Source organism: Antechinus flavipes, chromosome 3, assembly GCF_016432865.1.
Source record: "Antechinus flavipes isolate AdamAnt ecotype Samford, QLD, Australia chromosome 3, AdamAnt_v2, whole genome shotgun sequence".
Lineage (NCBI taxonomy): Eukaryota > Metazoa > Chordata > Mammalia > Dasyuromorphia > Dasyuridae > Antechinus > Antechinus flavipes.
In genome coordinates, this window is record NC_067400.1 from 86,021,139 (window position 1) to 86,048,899 (window position 27,761).

General features: G+C 40.0%; 1 protein-coding gene across 2 annotated transcripts in view; it reads left to right on the top strand.

Moving 5' to 3' along the window:
* NUFIP1 (nuclear FMR1 interacting protein 1) overlaps window positions 1-27,761 on the top strand; it is a 56,262-nt gene that overhangs the window by 21,246 nt on the left and 7,255 nt on the right. The window contains exons 6-10 of one of the 2 annotated variants that reach the window (XR_007951701.1): window positions 1,282-1,374; window positions 5,687-5,937; window positions 12,759-12,875; window positions 17,920-18,152; window positions 19,292-19,540. Coding sequence is in view for 1 of the 2 variants with exons in the window: in XM_051983845.1 (XP_051839805.1) it covers window positions 1,282-1,374; window positions 5,687-5,937; window positions 12,759-12,875; window positions 17,920-18,152; window positions 19,292-19,441 (844 nt within the window). In the remaining variant the exon portion in view is untranslated. Of the gene's footprint in view, window positions 1-1,281; window positions 1,375-5,686; window positions 5,938-12,758; window positions 12,876-17,919; window positions 18,153-19,291; window positions 20,243-27,761 lie in introns of those variants that run through there. The other variant, XM_051983845.1, reaches the window with a different exon arrangement.

Below are 27,761 nucleotides of genomic sequence, written 5' to 3' on the forward strand. Positions count from 1 at the left end.
AGTTATGGCTGATAGGTAAAGATGGCTGAAGAAAAGGACTTGGGGGAAGATTGTTAGTAAGATATTGTTGCTGACTTAAGAGAGAGAGTGCCATTGGGAATTATTGTAGAGAGTCGAGGAGAGAAAGTGAAGGTGACAAGTATATTTTTTCTGGGAGTCTAGTTGAGGAAGAGTGAAATAGGACAATTGCTTTTGAAAGGATGGTTGGGTTTGGTGTAGGTAGGGAGAGAGTGGACTATAGGGAAGGAACATGTTCAGAGGTTGGTTGTGTTTTTGTCAGACAACAAAAGGAGGAGAAAATAGGAAAGGATGTCAGGAGTAGGGGGTAGTTTGAGATGAAGAGAATGGAAGAAGAATGAGCTTATATCAAAAGGCCTTTTTTTATATGTAAAGTAATATATAATTAAAATAGCGATATTAAATTAAGATTGTACTTTTCTCTTTCATTTTTCCAGTGCAAATATTAAACCAAAACCAGGAGCACACCTTTAAAAGCCTGCTTTTAAGTCTGTCTTCGATTTCATACCTCTTTATTGATAACTCAGTGTATAACCAAGTCATGATCTCACCCATTCCATGGTTATATGCTCCCAGCCATATTTGCCCACTTTGACATGTATGCCAGCAGAGGGATCCTCGCCCAAGTCAGTATCAATCTTACATTTTTTAGTATATCCCGTCTGTCTTTTATCATGGAAGGTTAATTATTCTGGCAAGATTGATTGCATAAATACTTTTCCCAACATTATTGCAGGTAAAGAAGTTAAACACAAATCTACAGTTTTTAGTTTCTCCTTCTTTTAGGAACTCGTTGAGAGTATTATGTAGAGAATACATACCTCTTGTTTTTATTTTTTATCCATCTCTTAGAATATCTCAGCTAGGTGATTCAATGGATAGAAAGAGTACTGGACCTTGAGTCAAAAAGACTCAATTTTCCTGTGAGTTCAAATCCAGCCTCAGACATTTACTAGTGGTGTGATCCTGAGAAAGTCACTTAATCCTGTTTTCCTCAGTTTCCTCATTTGCAAAGTGAGCTGAAGAAGGAAATGGCAAATTATTTCAGAATTTTTGCCAAAAAAACCCTAAATGGGATCAGGCAGAGTTTGAGATAACTGAAAAGCAACTGAAGAATATCTCTGTAGAAGAAATAAAAAGCCTGTGGCTTAGTTGTCATTCTTTGATTTAAATAAATATTAATTAACTGCAAAAAATTTTTAGTGACTCAATCAATTTTAGATACTGAGAAATATTTTAGAAATAATTGGAATTCTTTTGCAGAAACTTTCCAACCCGAGCCAATATTGAAAAGAAGAAGCTGTTACAGGAGGAGAAAGAGCAACGAGGAGAAGTATTGACGACTACACAGTTTGGGTGAGTATTTTTCTACTGAGTGCAGTTGCTCAATCCCTTCTATTTCCTTGTATTCCTTGTTACTTATTTTAATAGAATATATTTATAGATAGTAAGCGTAATCTTCACCGGTGCCAAAAGTTCTCTAGTCCTTTGCCATTCAGTTTGTTATAACGTCTTTCCTGAAACTACTGAGACTTTATTCTTAATTTGCTGTTTAAAAAAAAAAAAAAGTTTCTCATTGGCCTAGCGGCTAGACTAGGGTTAAGCCCTAACCAATTCAGATAAATGACACTGAAATTGAACCCAGCTCTTCCTGAATTCAAAGTCTGCTCTCTGCTCCCTGCTATGCTGTCTTTCATAAAAGGATGTATGATTATTGTACCGGGCATTTTAAGGTGTATAAAGTGCTTCAGATCATCTCATTTGAGTATCACAATGACCCCTTTGAAGTGGGGGCTCTGCCATGTATGTGATTCCCGTTTTACAGATGTACACAGCAAACTCTAGGAAGAGCTTCCTTTAGGACATTCCCTGTCATTAGATAACTAGTAAGTGTTTGAGGATTTGAACTCATGTCTTCTTGTCTAAGTTCAGCACTACCCACTATGTCAGACTACTTCTGTTCATATTCTAAATATTATAGATCTAATATTGGAAATGTCCTTTGCAGGGAGGATGGAAATCTAGTTCAGTACCTTCATTTTATAGGGAAATTTTGCTTAAGTAATAGGCAGTTTGGGGTACAGTAGGTAGATCACTGCACCTGGAGCAGGAAGATCTGAGTTCAAATGTGGCCTCTCGCACTTAATTAGCTAACCTCTTTCTGCCTCAGATTCCTGTAAAATGGGGAGCTACCTCCCAGGTTGTTGTGTGGATTAGATGAGGTCATGTTTCTAAAACATTTTACAGGTTTTAAAGTGCTGTGTATGTCCTAGCTACTCTTAGTAGTGGTGGTGATGGTACTAGTAGCAACAGTAATAATAGTGGTGGTGGTAGAAGCACTGCTACTAGTGATGGTAGTGGTAGTGGTTGTTAGCAGTAGTACCAATAGCAGTAGCTGCAGCAGTAAGTGGTAGTAGTAGTACCAATAGGAGTAGTATTGCTCAGGGTCTCAGAGTAGGAAGGATTAGAAGTAAGAATTAACTCCAGCTGTCCTTCAAATCCGACTTCTTTCCAGTGTGTTAACTGGGACAAGTCATTTAAAAATTCTTCAGATTCAGTTTCTTCTACTGTAAAATGTTCTAATGTTGAATTTCAAAGTATGACTTTAAAAGGAAGACATAGTGATGATAGATGTGCTTGTATATGTGATGACAGGTCTTGGTACTTAATGTGACAGCGTCAGGTATAAAGGATCACATTTTTAGCACCATAAACTCAGCCTGCCATTTTCAACCGTTTGGGTTTTTTGATTGGTGAATTAGGGACAAAAAAAAAAAAAAAAAGATTCTGTAGTTGGAGAATTTAGCAGTTTATTTGCTTAGCAATTTATTTACTGATAAATATGGTGGGATAAAATTCATCTTGTGCTTTTGTAGTTCTAATAGTGAATTGCATGTCACATTTAAGAAATATTAAGGTTTTAAGAAATTAAGAGTATTAACCATTTGGATATATAAGTCTTGACTTTAGAAAGAAATCAACAGTGAATTTTGAATCCTTGATATTTATCCTTGGCTCTATCCCTTTTGTTTTCTATTACCTGCTCTCTCTAAGTCATGTAATGAGATTAATTCTCTAAGATACCTGAGAAATCAGTCCTCACTCTTTTATGGTCACTCCTAAAAATGTAACTTCTTTTCTTTGATTTCCTAATACTGTCATAATAATCTTAAAGGTATCATTTACAGGGAGCCAGTCCTTTTGAAATAGTGCTCTGCTGAGACTTATTCGCTCCAATGAGATGGAAAAAAAGTGATCTTATGGTTGTTGGTTCCTTCCTTTCCCCAGGGGGGGAGACTGCCAGAACTTTTGTCAGGAGTACTCAGTATTGTTGCTTGGAAGCATAGTTACAAGGGGGATGAGCTGTTGGCTGGCAAGGTGGATAGCCTCTTTGGAAAAATGTCTGGTAGACTTGAAAAAACGTAGAGTTTTCAGTCAGAGGGTCTGAATTGGAATCTATTACTTATGACCAATTCTTACTCGGACTGTGGGTTCAGGTTTTTTCCTCTGTAAGATGAAGAGATTAAGCTGTTCACTTCTAAATCCCATTTTCATGCTAAGTCTGATTCTGGAGTCTGCTTTTCCTCTTTTTATATACTTTGTTTTAGAAGGTCAGTCTTTATAACTCCATGGGTTTTAAATGCAAATTCAAGCAGTTAGCCTTTTATTAGCCAACACTTTAATTCTCATATTTAGCATCTCATGGATTACGGTACAATCTACTTAGAGCAAGAATAGGAGAGTAATCTGGATTGGTAGAGAGACTGTCAGGAGCTAGAAGATAGGGGAGAGTGGTGGAGACAAAACTATGCTTTCACAATTTACTAGTCAGTAAGTCTTTGTTAAATGCCCAGTAAGTGCCAGGTACCATGCCAAGGAGGCAGTGAGGGTACAAAGAAAGGGAAAAGACAATCCCTGTCCCTGCCCTCAAGGAGCTCCAATCTGCTGGTGGGAGAGAATACATAAAAATAAAGCATAGAGGGCAGGGGAAGGTGGGTTGTCCTGCGCGGGAGTACAGGGAACTCTGCAGCAGGTGGGAGGTGATGAGTTTGGATCTGGACAAGCTCTTGGTGGTCACGTATCCAGGGGCAGGTGACACTGAGGAGCTGTGAGTTTCCAAGTTGGTGTGATCTGGCTAGATCTGGATTTAGCCGTGCAGCTCACAGCCACCTTCATGTGAAGTGCTGATCCCCATGTTAGATCTGGGGGCGCGAAGGGGATGGGGCCTGCACTAGACCAGGCTCGTTCTGAGTCCTCTCTGAGGGCCTTGAAGTTTGGTGGGCTTGGGACGAAGGTTGGCCCAGCCTGGTGATGGTGTGTTCACTAGAGTGGGGGCCACCCTGCCATTACGGCACAGTCTGTGCTGCTTGGTGACCCCGGGTGAGTCAGATCAGCCCTTTGGGGGAGACGAGCCCAGAGAAAGGACAGCCTCGCCCAACTAACCTGCAGGGTTGGTAGCCAGGTTCACACCCACCATTTGGCTGTCTTCATCCCAAAGGAACTCACAGTTCGTAGTAAGACTCTCCAGATGCAGGTCATCCTCCAGCCCTCCTGTGCAGCAGGGCCTTCCTGGGGACGCGCCTCCCAAGCAGATCCTTATTCAGCTTCTCTAGATGCTACGGCTCATCCAGGACCAGGAACATCGGCTGGTCCCTGTGCCCCGTGTGGTGACAGAGGGGACAGGGTAAGCTCCGGGTATCCAGCACCCAGGCACGAGGGGAGCTGATGATCCTCAGGGAGACGCCAGACCTCATTGATGGGCCCACCTCAGGACCTAGGGAATAGGGCCTTCCTTCTATTCTGGTTATTTACAGGCATCTTCTCCCAAGGAAGGGAGCGTGTATTTCTGTTCTCTGAAGATGAGGAGTTACTGTACCTTTTTGTGTCTGTTTGGGGTTAATAAAAGGGTGGTTTATATCATGGAGTCAGATACTAATTAGTGTTAATCATGAGAGGTTCCTCATTGGATATACAAAATTGCATTGCTATCCTCAGGCCTTATGACACTCACTTGTCATTTTTTTTAATCATAGAAAATGTCTGTGATGGATCTTGTTTAAAAAAAAAAGGCTTGGGTTGTAACACTTTGTGGCTATATTATTTACGTGTTCTTTGTTGATTGTTTTTATTTGCTTGTTTCTGTAAACTAGATAGATTTCATTTTTATGGGGAGTCCGTAGCAAGAGCCATTCTATTTTTCACTAGACCCATTCTTCCTCTCTCGTGGCCCAGTATGTGCCTCTCATAGAGTAACACTTCACATTTAGTGCATTGAATTTCGCTGATCTGTCTGTCAACTACATTCTTACCTGTACTTTAAAAAGTTACTTTAAAGTAACTCAAGCGTCGTGAGATTAGCAGTGACCTCTCCACTTCTTCGGCCTTATTTTTTAAAAAGTTAAATATTTCATTTTGTTTCCAGCTCTTATTTTCTTGATATTAGTGTCCTTTTCATAATAAAATTCTATGCAGGGCACTAGGCTGAAGAGAAAAACTTTAGGTAAGATTAGTCCCTGCCTTCAGGAGGGTTTGCATTCTTGTAGAGAGGGGGCATCAGACACTATTTGGGTCTGGTGCTCAGAATTACATTTCTACCTAAGAAATGTATTTTAGAGAGTTAAAAACAAAATCCTTGTTATTAAAAAGTTCCACATTTTGTATCTGACAGAAAGATGCAGAGGAAGTGGAAACAGCATCCAAACGAAGCAGCCGGGAGGCATTCGTATGGGAGGCACAGGAAGTGGCAGAAGTGGCAGAAATGGCACGGAGGCTGGAAAATGCCAGAAACTGGTGAAAATATGGCCCGAGGAGCATCTCCTGCAGCCTCTCCAGGCAGCTGTCGAGCAGAAGAGCCGCATGAAGTCCAGACAGAGATCTATCAGAAGGATCCTCTGAGTGTGCTGGCTGACAGTGAGGCTGGTGAGGTCCTAGGGGAAATGTGGGGGGATGTCAGTGCTCTTCCCTCCACTTCTATCACTTTTGTCCAGTGTTTATGGTTCTTGCTGTAACTTGAGTCCATCACCCATCAGCAGAGGGGTTACCTGACTTAGGGTAGGTCTCTGGAACTCATCCTTGGTTATTGTATAAAGAATTATTTCCCCCACACTTCACTCCTCTCAGATCACATTTACCAAGGATCTCAGAAGAATAATTCTATTACATTAATATGCCACAGCTGGTTCAGTCATTCCCCAGTTATTAGGCTCCCTCTTAGCTTCTGGCTCCTCTCTGTCTCCTCTTTTTTCCTCTCTGATTGGCCACAGACAATCTGGTTTTGTGGAAAGGTGTAGTGAGTTTAGTTACTTGCTCGTTTTACAGATGAGAGGCCCAAGGAACAGAGAGGTTGATCAGCTCTCACGATCACCTGGCTGTGAACTTATCCTGGCTAGAATTTGAATGTGCCAGATGCCAGGCAGAGTGATGAGGCTCTTGCCTCAGATGGGGGCCCTTGAGATGTCCTCGTGCAGCCCTCTTTCCTAAATCTTCAGAGCAGAGAAAGGTGTCAGGTGCTGTTGAAGATGTAAAAGTAAATAAAGATCTACTTCTGGAGCCAGAGGGATCTTAGGGAGGATTTATCTAGCACTTCACTTTGCAGATGCTGAGAGGAAAAGTGATTGGTGTTTGTCCAGACCCAGGCCGGGCCCTGTCGCACCCTTTCTGATGCACCCGACTGTCCTCCCTAAAATTGACTTTCCCTTGCTGGCTTTTCCACCTAGCTTGTTGGGCTGGTAGACTGAATTGAGCTAGTTTTTGTTGCCCCATGACTACTTGGAAGAGGATGCCTGGGTTGGCTCAGGAGCTTGGTCAAGTCCTCAAAGGCACTGGGAGGAGCTGGGCTTCTTGACCCTCGGGTGTGTCCTGGCCTCCTATGGATTTGACTTTTGGGTCGCCACTTACTGCCCAAGTAACCTTGGATAGGTCTGGTCTTATCTCTAGTCCTTAGATTACTTATCTATAAAACGAGAGCCCACATAATCTCTTGGTGCCCTTGCCAGCTCTAAATACTATAAAATCACTCTCTAAAGAGGAAGGTGTAAATCTGGGACACCTGGGAGAATTCTAGATGGCTGACAGGTTGAAGTTAACAATAATGAAAATCATAATAATTGTAGTAGTATCCCCTAGCATTTAGATAGGTTTGCCAAGTGCTTTGTATGTGTTACCTCAATTGATTTTCACAACAATTTAGGGAGGTGGTTTCTGTTATCTCCATTTTCCAAATAAGGAAACTGAGACCCAGAGAAGGGACTTGCCCAGTTATACCACTCAAAAGTGTCTGAGGCAACATTTGAACTCTGGTCTTCCCAACTCCAAACTATCCCTGTGCTTTGGCATCTTTGCCATCCAACAAAACTGTTTATTCGTGTTTATCTGAAGCTTGATCATGTGGGCAAGGCTCTTACTCTGGACTTCTTGAAGCACTGGACACAGCTCGGAATCTCTCATCTTGTCATCTGTGATTTGATAGGAGAGTCTTAAAAATATGGCTTTGTACTCCTGTTGGAATTTCTCCTTCCCATCATCTGTAGAAACAAGTCATTTTGGTTTGAGTTGAGGAGTCCCCCTGGCTGTTCCCTGGTGGGTTCTCCAAGGCCCTACTCCTAGCTGCCTGGCTCCCTGTTCACCTAGCAGGAGTCTGGGGCCACATCCTGGCACAGAGAGCTCAGCAGGGCTGAGATTCTGTAGGCCTGGGGATTCTGGGGATCCAAGGACAGGCTGGCAGGCTGGGGCAAGTGCTCGAATCGGAGCCTCTGGTGGGTGCCAACTACATGCCTTTGGGCTTCTGAACCCCTCTAAACTACAGTTTCTCTGTTAATAAAGAAAAGGAGGCCGGGCTTCTAAAGAGGTCCTGTCCAGCCCTAGATCTGAAGGGGGCATAGTGTTGGCCTAGAACTCAGGCAGACTTTTAGTAGCTGTGTGACCCCAGGAATGGTACATTATATGGCTCAGTTTTCTCTTGTATTAAGTGGGAATAGTAATAGCATCTATCTCTCAAAGAAGTTAATTGGTGTAAAAGAGTGTAATGGCTGAACTGTTACTCTTAGTTTCTATTTGCTGGAAAGAGAATTGTTTGATTTGGTGGGAGAGTAGGCTGTGAAGAGGAAGGCCTATGGTGAGATAAGACTGGACAGGTTAACAACTAATCAATAAAAGCATAATGTCAGGCCCACTCAACTGTACTCGGCCAGAGGCAGATGCAGGTAAAGATGCAGGTACTTATTTTCAGGTGCCATATTCTAAGGTGTTGGCAAATAGAAGGTAGCTATTGGGTTACCAATAACCCATTGGAGTTATTGAGGAGAAGCAAAACCATTTCCAATAAAAATTTGTTGACTAATTTAAGGATATTTAGCCCGGAGAAGAGAAGAATTAAGGGAGACATACTTAGCTGTCTTTGTTTACTCACCTGTATAATGTGGAGTTTGGGCTGGAGGCTGATCTCTAGGGGCCCTGTCCCTCTAAATCCTAGAAAATTATTCTCTCTGAAAGGTGAAGTAAATTACAGTCAGTGCACCGTAGTGGACTGCAGGAGATTGCCAACAGATCTAGGAGTCTTAGCCCAGATATTTGCAGAGTTGAAGGATTCAGCTTGCCCCACTTAGCTCCAGAGAGCAAAGTTAAGGTCCAGGGGATGGAGGTCATAGGAAGGGCACATTTCAGACTTATTAGTAAAAGCTTCCTAACAAGTGAAACTGCTCTCAGAAATTCTGCAATTCTATGATCCAATCCGTAGTATTTGATGATCTACAGTATAGAAACATTGGAGGAGGGGAAGGACACAAATCTTTACTGGAGTGGGTAGGTGGAGGGAAAAGGGATCCTTACTTGGCCAAAATGGAATACTCCCCACGAGCTTTCTATTCTTCATCTTTCACCATTCTAGCTCTTTCTGCCCCGTAATCCAGGGACAAGACAGACAGTGGTATAATGCGATTTGATCCTATTATTTAATGTTCAGATGAGCATTGATGACAGCAGCATCAGACTAAGTATTCAGGGCCATCGGACTACAATAGAGTTAAGTCACTAAGGATGGAAAACTCCTGACGGTCTTGCTTATCCCAATTTCTTTTCTGATTGTTCTGACTGAGAATTTTATTCAGACTCTAAGAAGGACATTGATCCCCACAGCTTGGACCAGCTTACAGATTACCTAGAGGCTATTGTCTTCAGTTGATACTGTAAAAAATTTACTGCATTGGGAACAGGGCCTGACAAAATCTCTGCTAATGGAGTGCTTAGCATTTTTCATTATAGTATATGAAGTCTTTGGCCAGATCTTATTCTAAAGTGTTTTTCCTTACTTCTGCTCATGCACATTCACATTTTAGTATCACAGCAACATGAAAGGAGATGAAAGCCTTAAATAGAGGGCTTGCATTTGGGCAGCATGGGAAACCTCTCTGGAAGCTCCTCTGAACTGAGTGGATTCTGCTCCCTAGATGCGCAGAGGGCTAGAGGGATGAATGGGCTTCAGAAGTGTGCTGGCGACCTATGCCTTCACCCAGCTTGTGTGCAGTGCAGAGCATGTGTTCTCTATATATAGTCATCTTTTACATCCCCATCTTGACTGAAAGTCCCTTCTACTTCATGAAGTTTTCCCTACTGCTATCTTCCTTCTATATCCCCTCCCCAAAGCCAGAGTGATCTCACTCCCTCTCTTTGTGTGACTTTCTGTTTTTGTCCTTCCCTTCTTCTTCACCCTTCCTCCCTCTTATTTCTTGGCACCTTTGCCATATTATTTATTTACATGCCTATCTCTAATAGACTGTAAGCTCCCATAATATAGAGATGGTATCTTATTTTTGATACCCCCATAGCACCCTGCACATATATGGTAGATAAATAAATGTTGAATGATTGACCAACTGAATGTATTTCTGAGTTACCTTCTGGATACAACTTCTTAAATAGCTATAGTTATTTCACAGAACTCAATCATAAATAGAAAAAAAAAATCAGTATTTAAATCGCGTGAAAGAGATTTTTGCTACCAATATTCCAAAAGAGAAACTGAGTTTAAAAACTCACATATATATTATAGTGATGTGTTCTCAGTTGAGGTCAAATTAGATATTTGTCAGAAGCACTTAGCCCAGTACCTGGGATATAGTAGGCACTAAATAAATGCTTATTGCCTTTCCCATTCCTTCCATTGTAATTTTGTGTTTCAAAGAAATGAGAATGTTATTGGGTAAGGTATTTAAATATGTGTATTTTCTTTTTTACTCCACATAGGTTTTTAGCTTGTGAGAAGATGAATTAACTGTCCTGATGTTTTTGCCACCATCATTTCTATAATTTGACTTTCTCACCTAGTATTTTTAAAAGATTTAGGGTGTTGTTTTGTGTTTATTAAAAATGAGTGAAGATTGCTTTGCATTTTAAAAATGTTCTTAAGCTTGTCCTCATATATACTTATGAATAAAAACTTGAGCCTTCCAGTTTGACTCTCCTTAGGCCTTTGCTGTCTTAGAATGATACACGAGGGAACTAAAAAGCAGTTTGTATGTTTCCATTCTCACCTTGATAACTGCATAGGTTAAGTAATTTTGGCCCTGGCTTAAGCATCTAAGCCAGAAAACTTGTTTGTGGGATGTAGTGTGGGGCTAATAGTCTGTGACTGGACTCACTGTTGACTGTTGGAAATGCCCATTGTTTGGGGGTCTTGGAGATTCTTCCTAGTGATAATGACCCTGATGAGCTAGATCCTTCTTGGAAGGGACTTGCTGAACAGTGCTAAAAGGGAGCTAATATTGTTCAAGATGTTTCTCATGATTGAATATCTTCTTACTACTGGTGTATGTCTTTTGGGTTGTAGATCCTTTTGACAGTCTGATGGAACCTGTGGACCCTCTTTGTCAGAATGGTGTAAAAGTGCTTCTGACAGTATAGAAATAGGAACTAGACTGTAAATTCATTGATAGATGAGAAAACCAATTTATTACTGCAGTTAGGTACATTCTCTGCTACTTAGAGCATTTGAGATTTTCCCAGAGTCACTCAACCAACATGGGACCTATGCAGAACTTTGGAATCTAGGTCTCCCTAGAGCCAGAGGCCAACTCTTGATCTATTATTATACTGGGACTTGAGCTTTTTCCACTTATGACCCCTTTTTACACAAGAAGTTTTTAAGTGACCCTAGGCATATAGGTATATAAAATATAAAATAGGTAGGACTGAAATATTTATTGATGATAAATCATTATTTTGTGATTCCCTTATGAGTCGCAAACTTCATAAGGGGTTGCAAACCACAGGTTAAAGGAGCTAAGTATGGGGCAGCTAAGTGACACAGTGGATAGAGCCACAGCCCTGAAGTCAGGAGGACCTGAGTTCAAATCTAATCTCAGACACTTAGCCCTTCCTGGCTGTGTGACCCTGGGCAAGTCACTTAACCCCAATTGCCTCAGGGAAAAAGGAAGAAGAAGCTGGGCACTATGTTATGCCTATTTTCCTTTAAATATATATTTTTAAAATAAATTTTACGAAACGGGGAAAAAGTAAAGCTCCTGACAAGTATAAATGAAGTGGAAGAAAGGATGAAGTGAAAACTGTCATTACATTGTGCCCCCTACACAACACCGTCTCGGCCTGGATGGTGGTGCTGCAGCTTGGCCTTTGCTTGTCTGCTTGTGTTTATTTTCCCTGGAACCATCTACATAAATATCATAGCTTGGAATCTCTTCCAAACTACAGGTTCTTCTTTCGCTTCCTTTTAGTGGATTAAGAGAGCAAATTGTATTGAGTGTGACCACTGGAGGACACAGCTGTGCCTGACAAAGGGCTTTTTCCCTCCAGAAGAGGGCAGTGATTGGCATGCAGGTCATGGAATCCTTCGATTCCTTAATGTTGTTGGGTTTTCCCATTAGCTGCCCGTGGATTGGCTTGGCACTGTCGTACACAAGGTTATGCTTAAGCCTGTCATCAGCCTTCATTTTTTTCTGATCGTCCAGGACAAATGTAATGGGATGTTTCAGGATTGCCAAGTAATATAGGTATTTTGACCCAGGCCAACATGGAGGCTTGCTTCTTGACCTGATGCAGGGGCCTCACTTTTTGACAAAGGCTTTAATATTAATTGAATTCCCATATTTGATTTCTTCCCCCTCTCTCATCTCCTCCCCCCCGAAATAGTTTTGCTTTTTTGCTTAGAATCTTTAGAAGTTCTGATTATTGAAAGCTCTGGATGTCTTCATTTCAGCATAATTCCTTGACTAAGAGTCTGCTCTGTAGCATTATTTAAATATTAAGGTCTCCTTTAAACCTTTTTATTTTAAAATGAAAATACTTCTGCATTCCTTGATAGGAACTGTGATTTTATTTTGGTTTGGTTTGGCGATGGTTAGGTACTTATATTGATCAGATTAAACACATTACTATGTTGTTTGTATGACCTGTAATTAATAGCAGAGTCTATAATTATTTGGAGAAGGCAGGACTAACATCCGCAAGCTATAAGATATACCTGAGCTATGTGTGGTATCCATTTGTCTTTCTGTTCCTTCCATTTGGTGAAGAGCATAAACTAAAGAGAGATTTGCTGCCTCTTTGAAAGTGTGTTCTTTAGAGACAGCAGGAATGGGATTGCTTTACTTGTGGGTCAGATTAAAAAACATTTCCAATGGTGGGCCCAGAGCAGGATTCAATTAGGCTGGCCAAGGCAGAGAGACTGGCGTCCAGCAGCTTGATGGGAATCTAGACAAGATGCTCAAGTTCTTTTCCTTCTCTTCTAGAGTCCGACAAGGAAGAGAAGCCAGAAAATGTTGTCATCCCCAAGGAAGTCACCTCGGCCCTGGGCTTACTGATGACTAACTACGGGAACATGTCGGGGTCAGAAAGTGAGCCAGAGGGTGAGTAGTTGTTGCTTAAGTGCATTTTTTTTTTTTTTTTGCTGTAATATAATCTCTAGTATGAAATTCACTTATTAAATCCCTTTCATATTTCATTGCACATCCTTTATTTTGACTTTCAAGTTCCATTTTAATTTGGCATAAGAGGTAATATTAAACATGGGAGAGAGAAAGCTAGAGGCTCAGGGGGATTGTGGGAACAGCCTGAGAGGAAGAAAGTGAGACAGATTCAAGGAGCTGAGCCTGAGCTTATATTTATATCTCTGTATGCAGCTAGAAACACATTAGATGCCTAATGTGTATATTAGATCAAGCCAGGCAGAAAAAGAGAAGAGAGGAGAGGAGAAAAGCATGAGAGCCAAAGACTAAAAAGAATGAAGGGAATGCTAAATGATGTAGCAAATCATCATTTATTTTCTCTACTCCCTTTCCATACCTCCTTGGAAAGGTACACAGGACCAAAGAACCAGCCTAAAGGTTGGTTGGTTGGTTGGTTGGTTCATTAAAATGCACAGCATCTCTCATGGGTGGAGAAAAATTCTTCACATTGGGTGCTGGCCTACAAAGGTTGGCAGGCTTGAGTGGTGGAAACCACTAAAGCAAACTTGGCTCTGCTTCATTCATTTTCAGCAAAGCATATGCCCTCAGAAATGGGAGTGATTTTTTTTTTTATTTAGACGTGAGTCATTCTAGAAAGTCAAGGATGTGAAGCATAAATTCTTAGCCTTTAGGGATGAGATCATGAAGGGCAGCCTAAAATAATGTATGTGAAAATCTTTAAAAAACCGTTAAGTGCTACTTATATACAGGATGATTCAGGGTATCCTAAAGTCTTAATGTAGTTTTAATAAATTAACCCTGTAACTACATCAAGACTTTTGGGACACTGTCTGTGTAATGTTGTCAACATCATATTTCCTTTTCCTTTTTTCCTTCCTCTTCTTCAGCTCTTCCATGTTCTCCTCCATTGTAATAACCATTTCTTCTCCAATAATGTCACTCTTAGAAGCATTTCCCACTTGAGACACTTAGTAACAAATCACTTAATCTTTCACCTCAGTTTCCTCAACTGGTAAAATGGGGACAATAATAGCACCTAGGGTTGGGTTATGTTATGAAGATCACAAGATTGTTATAAAGATCAAATGAGTTAACATTTGTAAAGCACTTAGGACCATGCTGGCACATAGTAGGTCCTATATAAATGTTTATTCCCTTCCCCCATATGGACTGTTGGCCTGACCTAGCATAGTAGTTCTGTAGTCCATGTATATGTAAGTCTTGTTAAAATGTTATGTGAATAACTAGGGTCATTTTAGTACACGTACAGATTTCTGCTGCAGCAGAGGCCAGGTTCCAACCAGGCCATGACAGTTCATGATATTTTTCCTTTTATGACAAGATGATTTCATTTGTGATGAGGATGACAGCTTATGGTCTGAAAAGCAGGTTTATAGCATGAAAAAAGGTTTGAATGAAGTTGAAGAGATTGGTGAAAACTTTGAGACCTTATTGGCAAAAATCTTCCCTATAGGGAGTGGACAACATTCTTAGAATTGACTGGGTTAGCGCCTCTTCTTGCTTAGGTATTTTGCGACTTGGAGATGATCAGGATAGAGCCTTCTGTTGTGAAGGAAGACATTTAGAGAAGCAGCCAAGTAGATCGAGAACCGACATTAAAGTCAGAAAGAGCTCCTATCCTTGATAACTACTGGCTTCGTTATCTTGCACAATTCACTTACTTTCTTAGCTTCTCAGCCAAATGGTCAAGACTATGTAAGTTGCAAAAAAAGTGTCCATCCACATTGACAGAGGAATTCCACATATGGATAAAAAGAGTAGGTCTGTTAAAGAAAAGAAAAGGGGGGGGGGGGGGAGAGGGATGACATTCAGTGTATTATGAACATGCAGCATTGTGTTATTTTCAGCCAGTTGAGTTGAAATTTAACCAGCCTGTTTTTTATCTAATAGAAGATCCCTTAGCTGATTGGCTTCCTTGTTTCCTTCACAAAGAACAAAGACTTTGTTACTCTCGTATCCAATATGCCTAATGTGAAAGTGGAATTATTTCTTTCCTATCAACTTTGTTTGTGACAGGTGATAGTAAAGAAGGCTGGCCCCAGATTTGCTGAACCCCATTAAAACAGGTGGTATTTTTAATAGAGTATTTTCTTCTATCTTGCACAGTGTCTTTTATTCAGTGTTGCCATTTTAAGGCCATCAAAAAGTATAAACAGAATTTTGAGTGAGGTAGGAAGGAACCTCATGGAACTAGAATTAAAGTTGGACTGGAAGAATGAAGGGCAGATAGGAAAGTAGCCCTAAATGAGAAGACGGGTTCAAAAACCAAGAAAGCCATGGAGATACTAATAGTCTTGTGCACTTTGATAATCCTCTGCAGCAGCAAGCTTTGTTCTCTCTTTTGTGCATCTGCTTTAAAATAAATGGATCAGTGTTTGAAGTGGAGGGAATGATAGGAAGCACTGAGTGGCCCAGTTCTTTGGTAGCTGAAACTTTTCCTTCCTAGCTCTTCATTTGTAATTGTCACAAATTACTTTGGGACTCACCTTCTACCTTGCCATATATTTTTCCCACTTTCTTTTCCTTCCTGGCATAGCAAAGCACAAAGTGATAGAGCCAGAGAAGTTGTAGGACCAAGATTCTTGTGTTTGTACCAGAAAATCATCCGTAAGTGGAAGGCTACTTTGGGGGCCTATGAGGAACATGAAAACTCATGTCATGTGTTAAATGTTAGACCAGACACATTTATAGAGAAAATGAAGAGCAAACAAATATATGCAAAGCAATCTATCTAGAAGATGAATAAGAAATAATTAGCAGAGGGAAGGTGCTGGAATTAAAAGGAGTTGGGAAAGACTCCTTCCCAGAAGATGAGATTAGGATTCAAAAAGCCAGGGGGGTCAGTAACCAGAGTACAGGAGGAAGAAGGTTCGAGGCATGGAAGACAGCCAGAAGGAAGAGAGTATCTTGTTTGTGCAACAGCTGGGAAGCCAGCGCCACTCCCTCAGAGAGCGAGGTGTAAACAGACTGGAAAGCTAGGAAGGGGCTGCAGTGATGAAGGGCTCTGAACATCAGGTACCGTCTTGGAACAGGGAGCCTGGAGTTTATTGGGGGTGGGGGAGGTGTGTGATATGAGCTTTTGGAAAAGGAAAACTTGAGACTGACACCCCCTCCCACCTAGCAGGCTACTGCAGGAGTCCAGACCTGCGGGGATTAAGGCCTGAATTAGAAGGATGGCAATATAAGAGGAGAAAGGTTGTATTTGAGGGATCTTACAAAGGCAAAATTGAGAGGTTTTGGCCACAATTTGGACAGGGTAGGGTGAGAGGTAGGGAGGAGTCTAGGATGTGAGCCTGAGTGACTGGGAGTAACCCTCTACAATAATTGGGTGAGGGGTGGGATTTAGGAGCAAATATAATAAATTCTGTTTTGAACATGAAATATCTATTGGACATCCAGGTTGAGGTGTCCAAATGGCAATTGGAGATGCCAGACTGGAGGTCTGGGGCAGGAAAGGTAGATTTGAAGCTCATCAGCATAAAGGTGATAATTAAATCCATGGAAGCTGATGAGATTGAAGTAGAAAGAGAATCCAGGACAGAACCTTAAGGTGTGCTCTGAAAGAAAAGACAGCAAAGGAGACAGAGGAGTGGTCAGATCGTAGGAGGAAAATCAGGAAAGTATTTCCTAAAAGCCTGGACAGAAGAGAGTGTTGAGAAGGAGAAGGAAGACTGAGGGAGGGCTGTTGGCAGTTGAGATCTGTAGCAACTTTGGAGAGCAGTTTGGATGGAATGAGAAGGCCAGAGACTTGATTGTAAGGCTTGAAGAGAGGGAGGGCAAAGAAGAAGGAAAACCATTTCATTGTGCAAGATGGGATGGAGAAGCACTGGAAGAGGGGAACAAGAGAGGAGAGTCTCAGCTGAGAGGCCGGAGAAGGTCTGGGGACAGAAGGTTTGCAGGAGCTGCTGCAGAGAATGGGAGGCTGTCATAGTCTCTCAGTGGTCCGACCCAGCTGAGATGATGTCACACTAATCTGTGGTGGGCCCAGAACACTCATATGGCTTTCTGCACTTTGATTCATCAGTACATGTGTAAGATGAGGTGACATGGTGGCAGAAACTGAATTTATGTAGTCACGAACCTTGTTATGTGGAAGGGGTTGATTGGGCATTTGAAACTTAAGTGGTAAAAAGGTGGGGGAAAACCCTGGAGAAAGGATAGGCAGAAATATTGTGTTTAAAGATCTCCCGGTCCTCTTCTGCACTCTGCCATCATCTTCCTGTAATAATCTAACCAGGTGCTCTCTTTACCTTCCCAGCACTGGAGCGTCCTCATGCCTTGGTGTGGCTCCACCAGAGATGTGCCTTTCTTCGGAATTACTCCATGAAGTAATTCACCTTCCACAATCTCCTGTTCTTCCTTTTCTCTCTTATCTACACTAGATCTACTTTGAACCTCTGGTCCCCTGACCAAACCTTATTGTCTCAAGCACTCCCTCTCACACATCATTATTCACATCCACCACCAGGTTTGCCATATCAGTGTTTCTCTAGTTGTATCCTAGAATTCTTTGTCTTTTTACAAGCTACTCTTTAATGCCTCCAAATTACTTCTGGGTTAACCACAGCCCTTGGATTGCTCTGCTTTTGCTCTATGGCAACTGAACTTGCTGAAGAAGTTCACACAATCAAAACCATTTCATCCTCTAATTTCTTGATTTATAATTTCAGCTGAGTCCTCCATGATGCTTCTCTGAATACAGAGAGATTACATTTTTTTCACTTTAAATCGGGTCTCAGACACTTACTAGCTATAAAAACTGTAAAATGGGTATTATAATGGTATCTACTTTCTCAGGTTTTTCTGAGGATTAAATGAAAGTAATTGTAAAATGCTTAGTACAGGGCTTGGCACACAGCAAGTACTTGCTTCCTTTGTTCCATCCTTTTCTTCCATCAGTTCAATTCATCCATTTTTTTTTTTTTTAAGGATTTGTAATTTTGTTTTCCTCTATTTGTTTTAGAAACTTCCATCAAGATAGAAGCAGAGCCCTCAGCAGAAAACCAGGTCATCCTCAATGATGTCCCTCAGAGTCCAAGTCAAGATATCCAGACACGAGGAAGAAACCTCCCTGAGATTAAGACTAAGAACTTAAGGAAAAATTGGATGAAAAAAAATTTTAGGTATAAGAAAAACCTCTACAGAAAAAAGACAATTTCTGAACCACGGAAAAGACGTCCACACCTCCTAGAGATGGTAAGAGATTTTTCTTCATGGTCTGCCATGAGGATGGAAGTTTTGGCTTTTTTCTCTTTAAGGTTGATAAATGATAAATGATCAGAGTTAAACTGAACCTGACAACAACATGAGAGTTTAGATGTGACAAAATGGGAGAGAAATATAAGTTGAGATTGATTTTTAATATTTGAGATTTCACTGAGATGATGATGCAGTTAAGAAGACATATCCTTAAACAAATGTAAGATACAAAAATGATCATTACCACATTCTGGTAACCACCATCACCAAACCACAACCATGCTAATAATAATAAATAACAAAACGCTTAACCTCCCAGAGTTGTTTTGAGGATAAGATGAGATATTATTTATAAAAGCCATTAGCACAGATCCTAGCACATAATAGGTGCTATATAAATGCTTCTCTTCCTTTACTTCCTTTATTTGATGGTCTGTGAAAAATCTGAGTTTCCTCTGGTAAGATCTTTTACCAATATGAAAGTACCCTTCACCACTGCGTGCTATTAATATATATTTAGATGTAGTTTGACTACAGGAAAGTAAAACAAAAATGCTATATACATATATAGACATAATAGCTATATCTATTATCTATGGCTGCTTTATAATTTTTAACACAGCAGAATAAAACTCTAGGTAACCAAGTTACCCTGTTTCTTGTCACTAAATATATTATCTCCCTGGTTTTATTTAGCAAGAGAAATGACATTTGATAGAGCCGTTGCCCTTTCTTTGCAACATATTAGCTTGTCCGATTACTGGAGACAGTGCTTCTTGAACTTCAGGGATTCTCTACTTCTCCAATGATAATCCCAGGTTATTAGTAGTAATAGTGCCAGTTTTCCAAGTCTAGTTTTTCAGAAGTCTACAAAGGTTAGAGTCATTTTAATTCTATCTCATTTGGATTTTTAATTTCCCTCTTCAGAGAAGCCCAATTTTTTGCTTCTCTTTCTCCCCTTCATTTTCTCATTTTTCTACTTCCTTCTTCCAAGTTTGCAGACAGACCCACATGTATGTATAGCTCTTCATATATACATAACTCATTTGGTTGTATACAGATTTGGGGATACTTCTATAGGTGACCATCTTTCCCTTATATTTAATTAATTGGTGAATATTTTCTTTTTTTTTCAGCTTTTAGCACAGGACATAAGACATGAAAGAAATGTGATTTTGCAGTGTGTTCGATACATCATCCAAAATGACTTTTTTGGACTTAACTCCAAGGCAGAGCCACTAGGAAAAACTAAGAATGACCAGGTATCTGAAGTTTCAGAATCATGAACGTACCTATCCAGAATGGCATCCTGGCATCTTGGAGGCCAGCCCTGCAAGGACATCTGGACAGAAAGGAGAACTTTTACTCTAATTGATAAATTTCATGTAAGATATGATCTCATACTCTCAGAGCTTTCATTGGAGATGCCAATTGAATCTTGAGTCTCTGTGCCGTTGGCATTGTGCACAAGCTTTGCTGGTGGAATGTTTTTTCCTATTTACTTCTGATGCCCAGGGAAATTCAGAGGCAACCCACAGATTGGATTGTGGGATTGTAGTTTAAAATGTATAATTCAGTTATGCAGAGACCAAGAGGCAGGGGCTGGGCAGGGAGGAAAGTTGTAGCTTTTACAAAATGTTTGCACAATAAAGGAACTAAGTTTTTTGACTTTTGATGAGGAGGGAAAAGAACAGAAATAAATGGATTCCCAAGTTAGGACTTATAAAATTCAAATTCAAATTTACCTGTTTTAGTCTCCAGCACCTAGGTGCAAATCTAGCTGTGCTCAACCACATGTTGCACTTTGGAAATGCTTGTATAGACATGCTCTCAATTTGTACTGTAGATTCAATTGAAGTGTCCTTTGCTATAGTTCAGGTTTGGACCATTGTTTTTTTTCTAGTGAAAAAGCATATAAAATCCAATAATGAGGTTCAACTCATTTTATAGCAAAAGCGGTGTTGGTGAAATAATGTAAGCTTAGGTCCTAAGTTTCAGTTAGTTCATCGTAAAGATAATTTTATCCTTATTTTTAAGAAGTAAGTCTTTTTTTTGAATAAAGCCATTGAGGTCTCTTGCCTCAGGGATTTCTGTTTGTGTGTCCTTTTCATTTTGTATTCCATTCACTCATTATATGTGGCTTTACACATCAGGCTAAGATTAGAAAGAACCAGTTTTCAGAAAATCAGTCTGGTGCACTTCGGCCAGTATTTTTTTGGTCCTTATCTTTCCTGGCCTCACCTACAGCCTTTGACCTTATCAATCACCTGCTTTTCTTTGGTACTCTCTCCTTCCTAGGGGTTTGTAGCCCAGTTCTCTCTGTATGACCACCCCTTGTCTGGATCTTCATCCAGCTCACCCCTAACTGCAGGCAACCTCGGCTCTGATATACAAGTTTCTCTTCTCCTGTAGCATTTCGTTTGGTGATCTCATTAGCTTCTTGGTGATGATACTTCTTAGGTCTCTTAATCTAGATTTGTCCTCTGCTCTGCCCTCTGGCCTTGCGTCACCTAGGGGATGTCTCTAATTGGATGTCCCAGAGTCCTTAAACGTGCCTCGTCCAGAAGGGAGCTCATTCCCCTTCTCCTTCCTCCATCTCCATTGCTACCAATAACCTGGGAGCTGTCACCATCCTCTCCGCCATCCTGGCTCCCAGCCTACGGGTCATCCCTGACTATTCCCTTACCTCCCATGTCCAATCTGCAGCATCTCTTGGGTAAGTGCCCTTTCTCCTTGGAGCTCCCCCATGTCTTCATCACCTCCCTGGACGACTGCCATCACCTGCGAGGAGTTTTGTGCCCTAATCCGCCCTCCATCTAATGCACAGACCTCACCGTCCTATCACCTCCAGGACGTAGAATTCTCTCTGGCTTTGAAAGCCTGTCAGGTGGTTTTGATTTGTCCACTTACTACCTTCTTGTCGTCTTCTACCTCATTCCCTTCCCTCTCTCCTGGTATCGAGCAGCACTGGCCTTTGTGTGTTTCTTCAAACACGACCCCTTTTCACTTGCTACGTCTTTGCACTGGCCAAAGCTTGAGATGCGTTCCTTTCCTCCATTTTGGAATCACTGGTTTCTTTCAAGACTCAGCTCAAAAGTCGCCTTCTACATGAAGCTTTTCCTCAAAGGTTCTTTTGTATCTGCTCTTCGTGTGCTTACACATACATGTGTAGTTTCTTCCACTAGGATATTGAGGGGCTTTTATTTTGCTCTTTTTATCCCAAGCAACTCACATGATGTCCAGTCCCTCACATCTTGATAAATACTTGTTGCCTGATTCATTCACCCTCTAAAGGTCTCCCCAACTTGACTCCATTAGCTTTGCATTAGAGGTTTTCCCAAAGAAGAAATTTGCTGCATGACTAACACCACAGAAAAATTTCAGCCTAGGATTAAAATTAGGTGAAATTAAATATTGATCAACACTTAAAGGTATTCAGGTGGATATTCACACATTCATCTCATTCTGTAGGAAAGCAACCTGAAGCGCACTCGGTTGCCAACATAATGTGAATTTAATTTTGTTTTATTTATGATCTACATTGATCCTTATTTCTACCTGCTCGTTCACTGTGATTGCGTTCTGTACGGAATACTCCCAGACTGTTAATAACGGTAATAACTAACATTTATGTAGCGCTTACTCTGTACCTGACACTGTGTTAAGCACTTTGCACTGTCTCATTTGTGCCTCACAACAAATGTTTCTGTGATAGTGACCACATTTTGCATCATCGGATGGAGAGGAATCTTGGCTCTTGGATCTTGTTAGTTAATGGTGAGATGTTTGGATGTCTGTTTTTGTGAACTTTCTCCAACAGTAGGGATGATGGTGTTGAGAGTGTGAGATGTTGCCAGTGTTGGGTGCTATGCAGGACCCATCCTGTGGCACTGCTAATGGGTGGCAGACATACTCAATGAATAAACAAGCTTTAGTTTGTTTTATTTAAGCACCTACTGTGTTAGATACAAGGATACAAGGGCAGAAGTGAAACATTTGCTACAAAGGAAGCTGACCTTCTATAGAAGGAGATAACACGTGTATATAGAAGTGGGTGCAGAATAATTACAAGGTAATTTAAGGGGGAGGCAATGGCAGCTTGAGGAGGTTTAGGATATGACACTTAAGCTGAGCTTTGGTAGAAACTAGAGATTTCTAAGAGGTAGAGGCAAGGAGGACGTGTATTGTCTGTGTGAAGAGAGAAAACAGGCAGAATGCTGAAACCATCTGCTAGGATTCTTTCCTTCTTGTTCCTTTCCTGCACTCTTCCTACCTGGGACAGAACTCTTCAGGCCAGACCTACAGAGGCTGTGCTGAAATAGTTACTGAGCCGCTGCCAGGGCCAGATCACACTTTCCATCCCCAAGCCTCTTGAGGGCAAGAACTGTTCTTTGTTTCTTTCTGAATCCCTCAAATTTAGCACAGAGCTATGCATATAGTAGACACTTAAATGCTTATCAACGGACTTTGTTGCAACATCCTCTTGCCATCAACCCCTCTTTCTCATGTCTATTTTCTCTATGATTTGAGTTTCCTAAGGTATATATCTGTCGTTCCTCTATTCAACATACTCCAGTGATACCCTTAGGTAAGCATTTATTAAGTGCCTACTATACACTAGACACTGTGCTAGTAAGCACCAGGGAGAGGAGGAAAAGCAAAAAACAGTCCTTGTCCTCAAAGAGCTCAGTCTAATGAAGAAAACATGAGGACAATTATATACAAACTAGTTCTGCTCAGGATAAATAGGAAATGGTCAGCAGAGGGAAAGGCACTAGAATTTTAAAGTGTAAAGGGAGATCTGGCTAATCCTTATGGCTGAAATGTGCTCTCATTTCATTGCTCCATCTTAAAGATCTTCATTACCTACAAAACCCTATTCAGGCCATATTTTCTACAGGAATCTTTTCCTGATCCCCCTCAGTGCCTTTTCTAACCCACTGCCTGGACCACTGTGCCCTCTTATATTTATTGGTTAATATGCATGTTGTCTCCTGTGTTATAACATCAGCTCCCTGAGCGCAGGGAAAGTTAATTTTTTGTCACTGTATTCTCTCTTAGTACATATGTACTTTTGGGTACACACTAGGTATTTAAAAAGTGTTAAAATGGACTCTATATATATCCTCTATATAATGAGGATGTCTTTTATAATACCTCTTGCTCACTGTGTATCACTAATAATATGCTGCCTCTTGCATCTTGGGGGCCTCCAATGCTCTTTGATTTCTCTAAGATGGTGGTAGTCCATCACTTGAGCCTCTCTACTATTATAGGAAGAATACTGTTATTAAAATGATGGGCTCAAATGGCAGGAAATAGCTTGGGGTTGTTAAAAGTGCTATTCACTTTCCCAGATGCAATCATGCCTTAATTTCCTTATCTATAAAATAAAGTGATTTGACTAGATAGCCTCAGATTTATTCTGGTTCTGAAATATGTCATCCACAATTAAATCCTGCATCCCAGATGTGATCGAGCCAGGATGGTTCATTAATATATTACATATAACTCTTAGCTAAAAGTATGGATGGAGAAATTTGCTAAGGAGGAAAAAAAAAAGATCTATTTGTTCTTTAAGATTGAGAGAGGGAAATGCAAATAATGTGGATTTAAATATTCTGTGGTGTTGGTCTCTTTGAAAGAGGCTTAGCAGGCTGGAACTTCAGGATCAAGAATGAGATCCTGTTTTGTTTTTTATCATGCTTGCCATATGCCGCACCCCGGAGTGCACTGCATCCTATAAATACACTTTGCATTGATGTCAGGGACATTTTTTGCGTCTTCTCAGAAAGGCACCACGTAGACATCTCTTCCTGAGCCTCAACATTTTGCGATGTGTCAACCTTCTTGTGCATGGAAGAATACAAGTATCTTTTCTTGAGTTCTTGGGTGAGTTGTATCCTGATTTCCACAGCCCATTTCTTGACATTCCCACAGGAGCATCCTTTTCTGTAGCACTTAGAATGTTTGATAGCAGCATTTCTTATCCTCAGGAGTCAGATCTTCAGTTCCCTGTCTCATCTTTGCTTTTCTTATGTTCCTATTCTTTTTCCTAGTCCTGACTTCTAGAGTTTGTTCTTCACTGAGAGGATTTAAGGGCAATGGTGGTACAGTGGAGAGAATGCCAGGCTTGGAGTCAAGAAGGCTTTTTTTTTTGCCTCAAGTTCAAATCTGGCTCAGATCTTAGGCTGTGTGGTTCTGAGCAAGTCATTTAATCCTATCTGTCTCAGTTTCCTCATCTGTAAAATGAGAAGAAAATAATGAATCACTATAGTATCTTTGCCCCCGCCTCCCCCGCCCAAAGTCCAAATAGGGTCATAAGGAGACAGGACCGAACAACAACAAAGGACATGTAAAATTCTTTTTTGAAAAACCCGGTATTTTACAATGGGAAGTCAGAGTCCTGAATTTTCAGCTGTAGTATTTAAGGGGTCTGTCCTGACAGCTCCACTTCGTGTTCCAATTGGAAGTTGCTCGTGTTGAGGGACTTCAGTTCTTTTGCTATGTCTGGTTTCATGTTGTCTTATGCAGTGGTTCTATTCATCAGACTGTGGTGATAACTGTTTAACCAAGTTCAAGTGCTGTGTGATCCTGGGCAAGTCACACATCCTGTTTGCCTCAGTTTGGGGATAACCATTTTAGTACCTACCTCCAGGGTTGTTAAGTCAAATGAGATAAGTGTAAAAGGCTTAGCACAGTACCTGGCACTTAGGAGATATTATTTAAATGTTTGTTGTCATTTTTGTTATTAGTTATTACTTTAAGATTTGCAGAATACTTTCACGGTAATAGTAATAGCTAACATTTACTTAGCACTTTAAGGTTTACCACATGCCTTAACAAAAATAACAAATGGCTCACATTTACATGACATTTTGCTGTTTATAAAGCACTTTGTAAATATTTGGTCCTCCCAACCACCTTGAGAGGTAGGTACTATTCTTATCCTCATTTTATAGTTGAGGAAACTAAGGCAGACAAAGTGACTTGGCTGAAGTTTGTACAGCTAATGAGTGTTTGAGACTGGGTATCACTGGGTGAACTCAAGCCTTTCTGACTCCAGATCCAGTGTTCCTCTGCACCATCTTAACTGCCTCTGAAGTGACTATAAATAACTTTTTTCTAGGAGTTTGATTCTGAATTCTAGAAGAGGTGAGTAGGATTGGGAAGCGGCAAGTAGAAAGAGCATTGTACTAGATTTGGAGCCTGAGTTCAAATCTCTACTGTTTTATAAGCCATGAGAATCCTTGGACAATTAGTCTGGGCTGTATAGTTCCTTATCTGTAAAATAAGGGGATTGAACTAGAATGAATCCAAGGTACCTTCCCAAACTAAATCTGTGATCATATAATCTTACAAAAATCCATGAATTAGATGAAGGCATAGATCATATGTTCATCAAATTTGTAGATTACTCAAAACTGTGAAAGATAGCTAATATACCAGGTAGTAGAATTAATCCAGAGAATGGGATGAATTTAACAAATAAGATGGAATTCAGTAGGAAGAAATGTAACATTTTGTTAAAAAAATATAAAACATACAAAATGAGAGAATAATAATTAGATAGTTCTGGGGGAAAAAAAAAAACATCTGAGGGTTTTAATGTACTGTAGATGAAAAGGTCAGCAGTGTGAAGCACCAACCAAAAATTGAGAAGGACAAGAATCTATCAGTACCAGATCTCAAATTTTACTAAAAAGAAGTAAACATTTGGTAATGGTTTAAAAAAAAAAACCACACCATTAGTGGAATAAATTAGATATACAATATACAGATGCAAACAAACATTTAAACAATGTATATACAATAATATAATTTGCGTTTTTTGATAAACCATAAGTAGTATGGGAAGGTTCCAATATTTGACAAAAAGCTCCTGGAAAACTGGATGGCAGTCTGGCCAAAAACACCTTATGCCATAGACTAAGATAAGCTCCAAATGTGTATATGAACTAGTCATAAAAATTCACATAATAAACAAGTAGGAGGAGCAAAGAGGAAAACCTCTTAGATTTACAGATGGGAAAGAGTTCCTGACTAAACAAATAATGGAAAGCTTCACATGATAAAAAGAAAAATTTTGATAATATGAAATTTTAAAATTTTTTTACACACAAAACTAATGGAAACAGATAACTGGAAAAAATGTTTTTCAGTACATTTTAAAATAAAAGTCATATCTAAGATATACAAGATAAATCTCATTCAGATTTATAAGCCATTCTCCAATACATAAATGGTTAAAAGATGTCATCCATAGTTTTCAAAATAAGAAATCCAGGTAATCAACAATCATGTAAAAATACCCTGAATCACTAATAATAAGATAAATACAATTGAATGTACTTTAAATTCCACCTCGTGCTTATCAAAGATGATAAAATGAAGAAATGGACAAATGTTGGAAGAGCTATGAGAAAACAAGTACATTAGTGCATGGTTAATGGAACGGTGAGTTTGTCTAGTGATTTTGGGAAGCAATTTGTAACTATTCTGAAAAAGTCACTACATTGTACATATTCTAACTCAATTATGTCACTTCAGCGTCTACACCCCAAAGAAATCAAGGAAAGAAGAAAAAGATATATCCATTCGTATCCATCTGTATATGTATGTATGTGTGTGTATGTATAAATACACACACATGCATATACAAAATCATAGCAGCTCCTTTTAAAAAAAAATTAATTTAGCATTTCATTTTTCCCCAGTTATATGTAAAAACTATTTTCAATATTCATTTTAAAAATTGAGTTCCAGAGTCAAATTTATTTTTAAAAATTCCCCAAGAGATAAATGATCAAAAGGCTATAAAATCATGCATATCCTTTGACCTAGCATACTACTACTAAGCATGAATCCAGAAGATTTTTTTGAAAAAGGAAAAGGACCTATATCTACAAAAATAATTGATAGCAGCTCTTTTCTCAGGGCAAAGAATTGGAAATTGAGGGGATGCCCATCAATTGGGAAATGGTTGAATAAATTGTGGTATGTGACTTTGATGGAATATTGTTATTCTGTGGGAAGTGAAGAGCAAGATGCTTTCAGAAAAACCTGGAAAGTCATCCATGAACTCAAGCAAAGTCAAATGTTGGTGTACAAATAGCAGTGTTATAGGATAATCAACTCTGAATGACTTTGCAATTCTCAACAGTACAGTGATTCAGGTACTCTGAAGGACTTATGATGAAAAATGCTATCCAAATCCCAAAGAAAGAACTGATTGTGTCAGCATACAGATTGAAACATACTTTTCTTTCTAACTTTATTTTTCTTTAGGGGGATGGATGAGAGGAGAACTACGTTTTCTTTTGCAACATTACTTTTATGGAATGTTTTGCATAATTGTCATGCTGTAAAAGAAAACAAACCAAAATAAAAACCAAAGACAAAGTTTAAAAAAGTATATATATCAGCTCATTTCATGGTAACCAAAAATTGGAAACTATTGGGGAACAAATTGTATTGGATAAATAAATAATGAAATATAAATGTAATAGAATATTAGTATGTCATAAGAAACGATAAAATAGATAATTTAAGAAACTGGAAAGTGTAACGACTGCACTAGCGCCCAGGACACCCCAGAATAAGCCG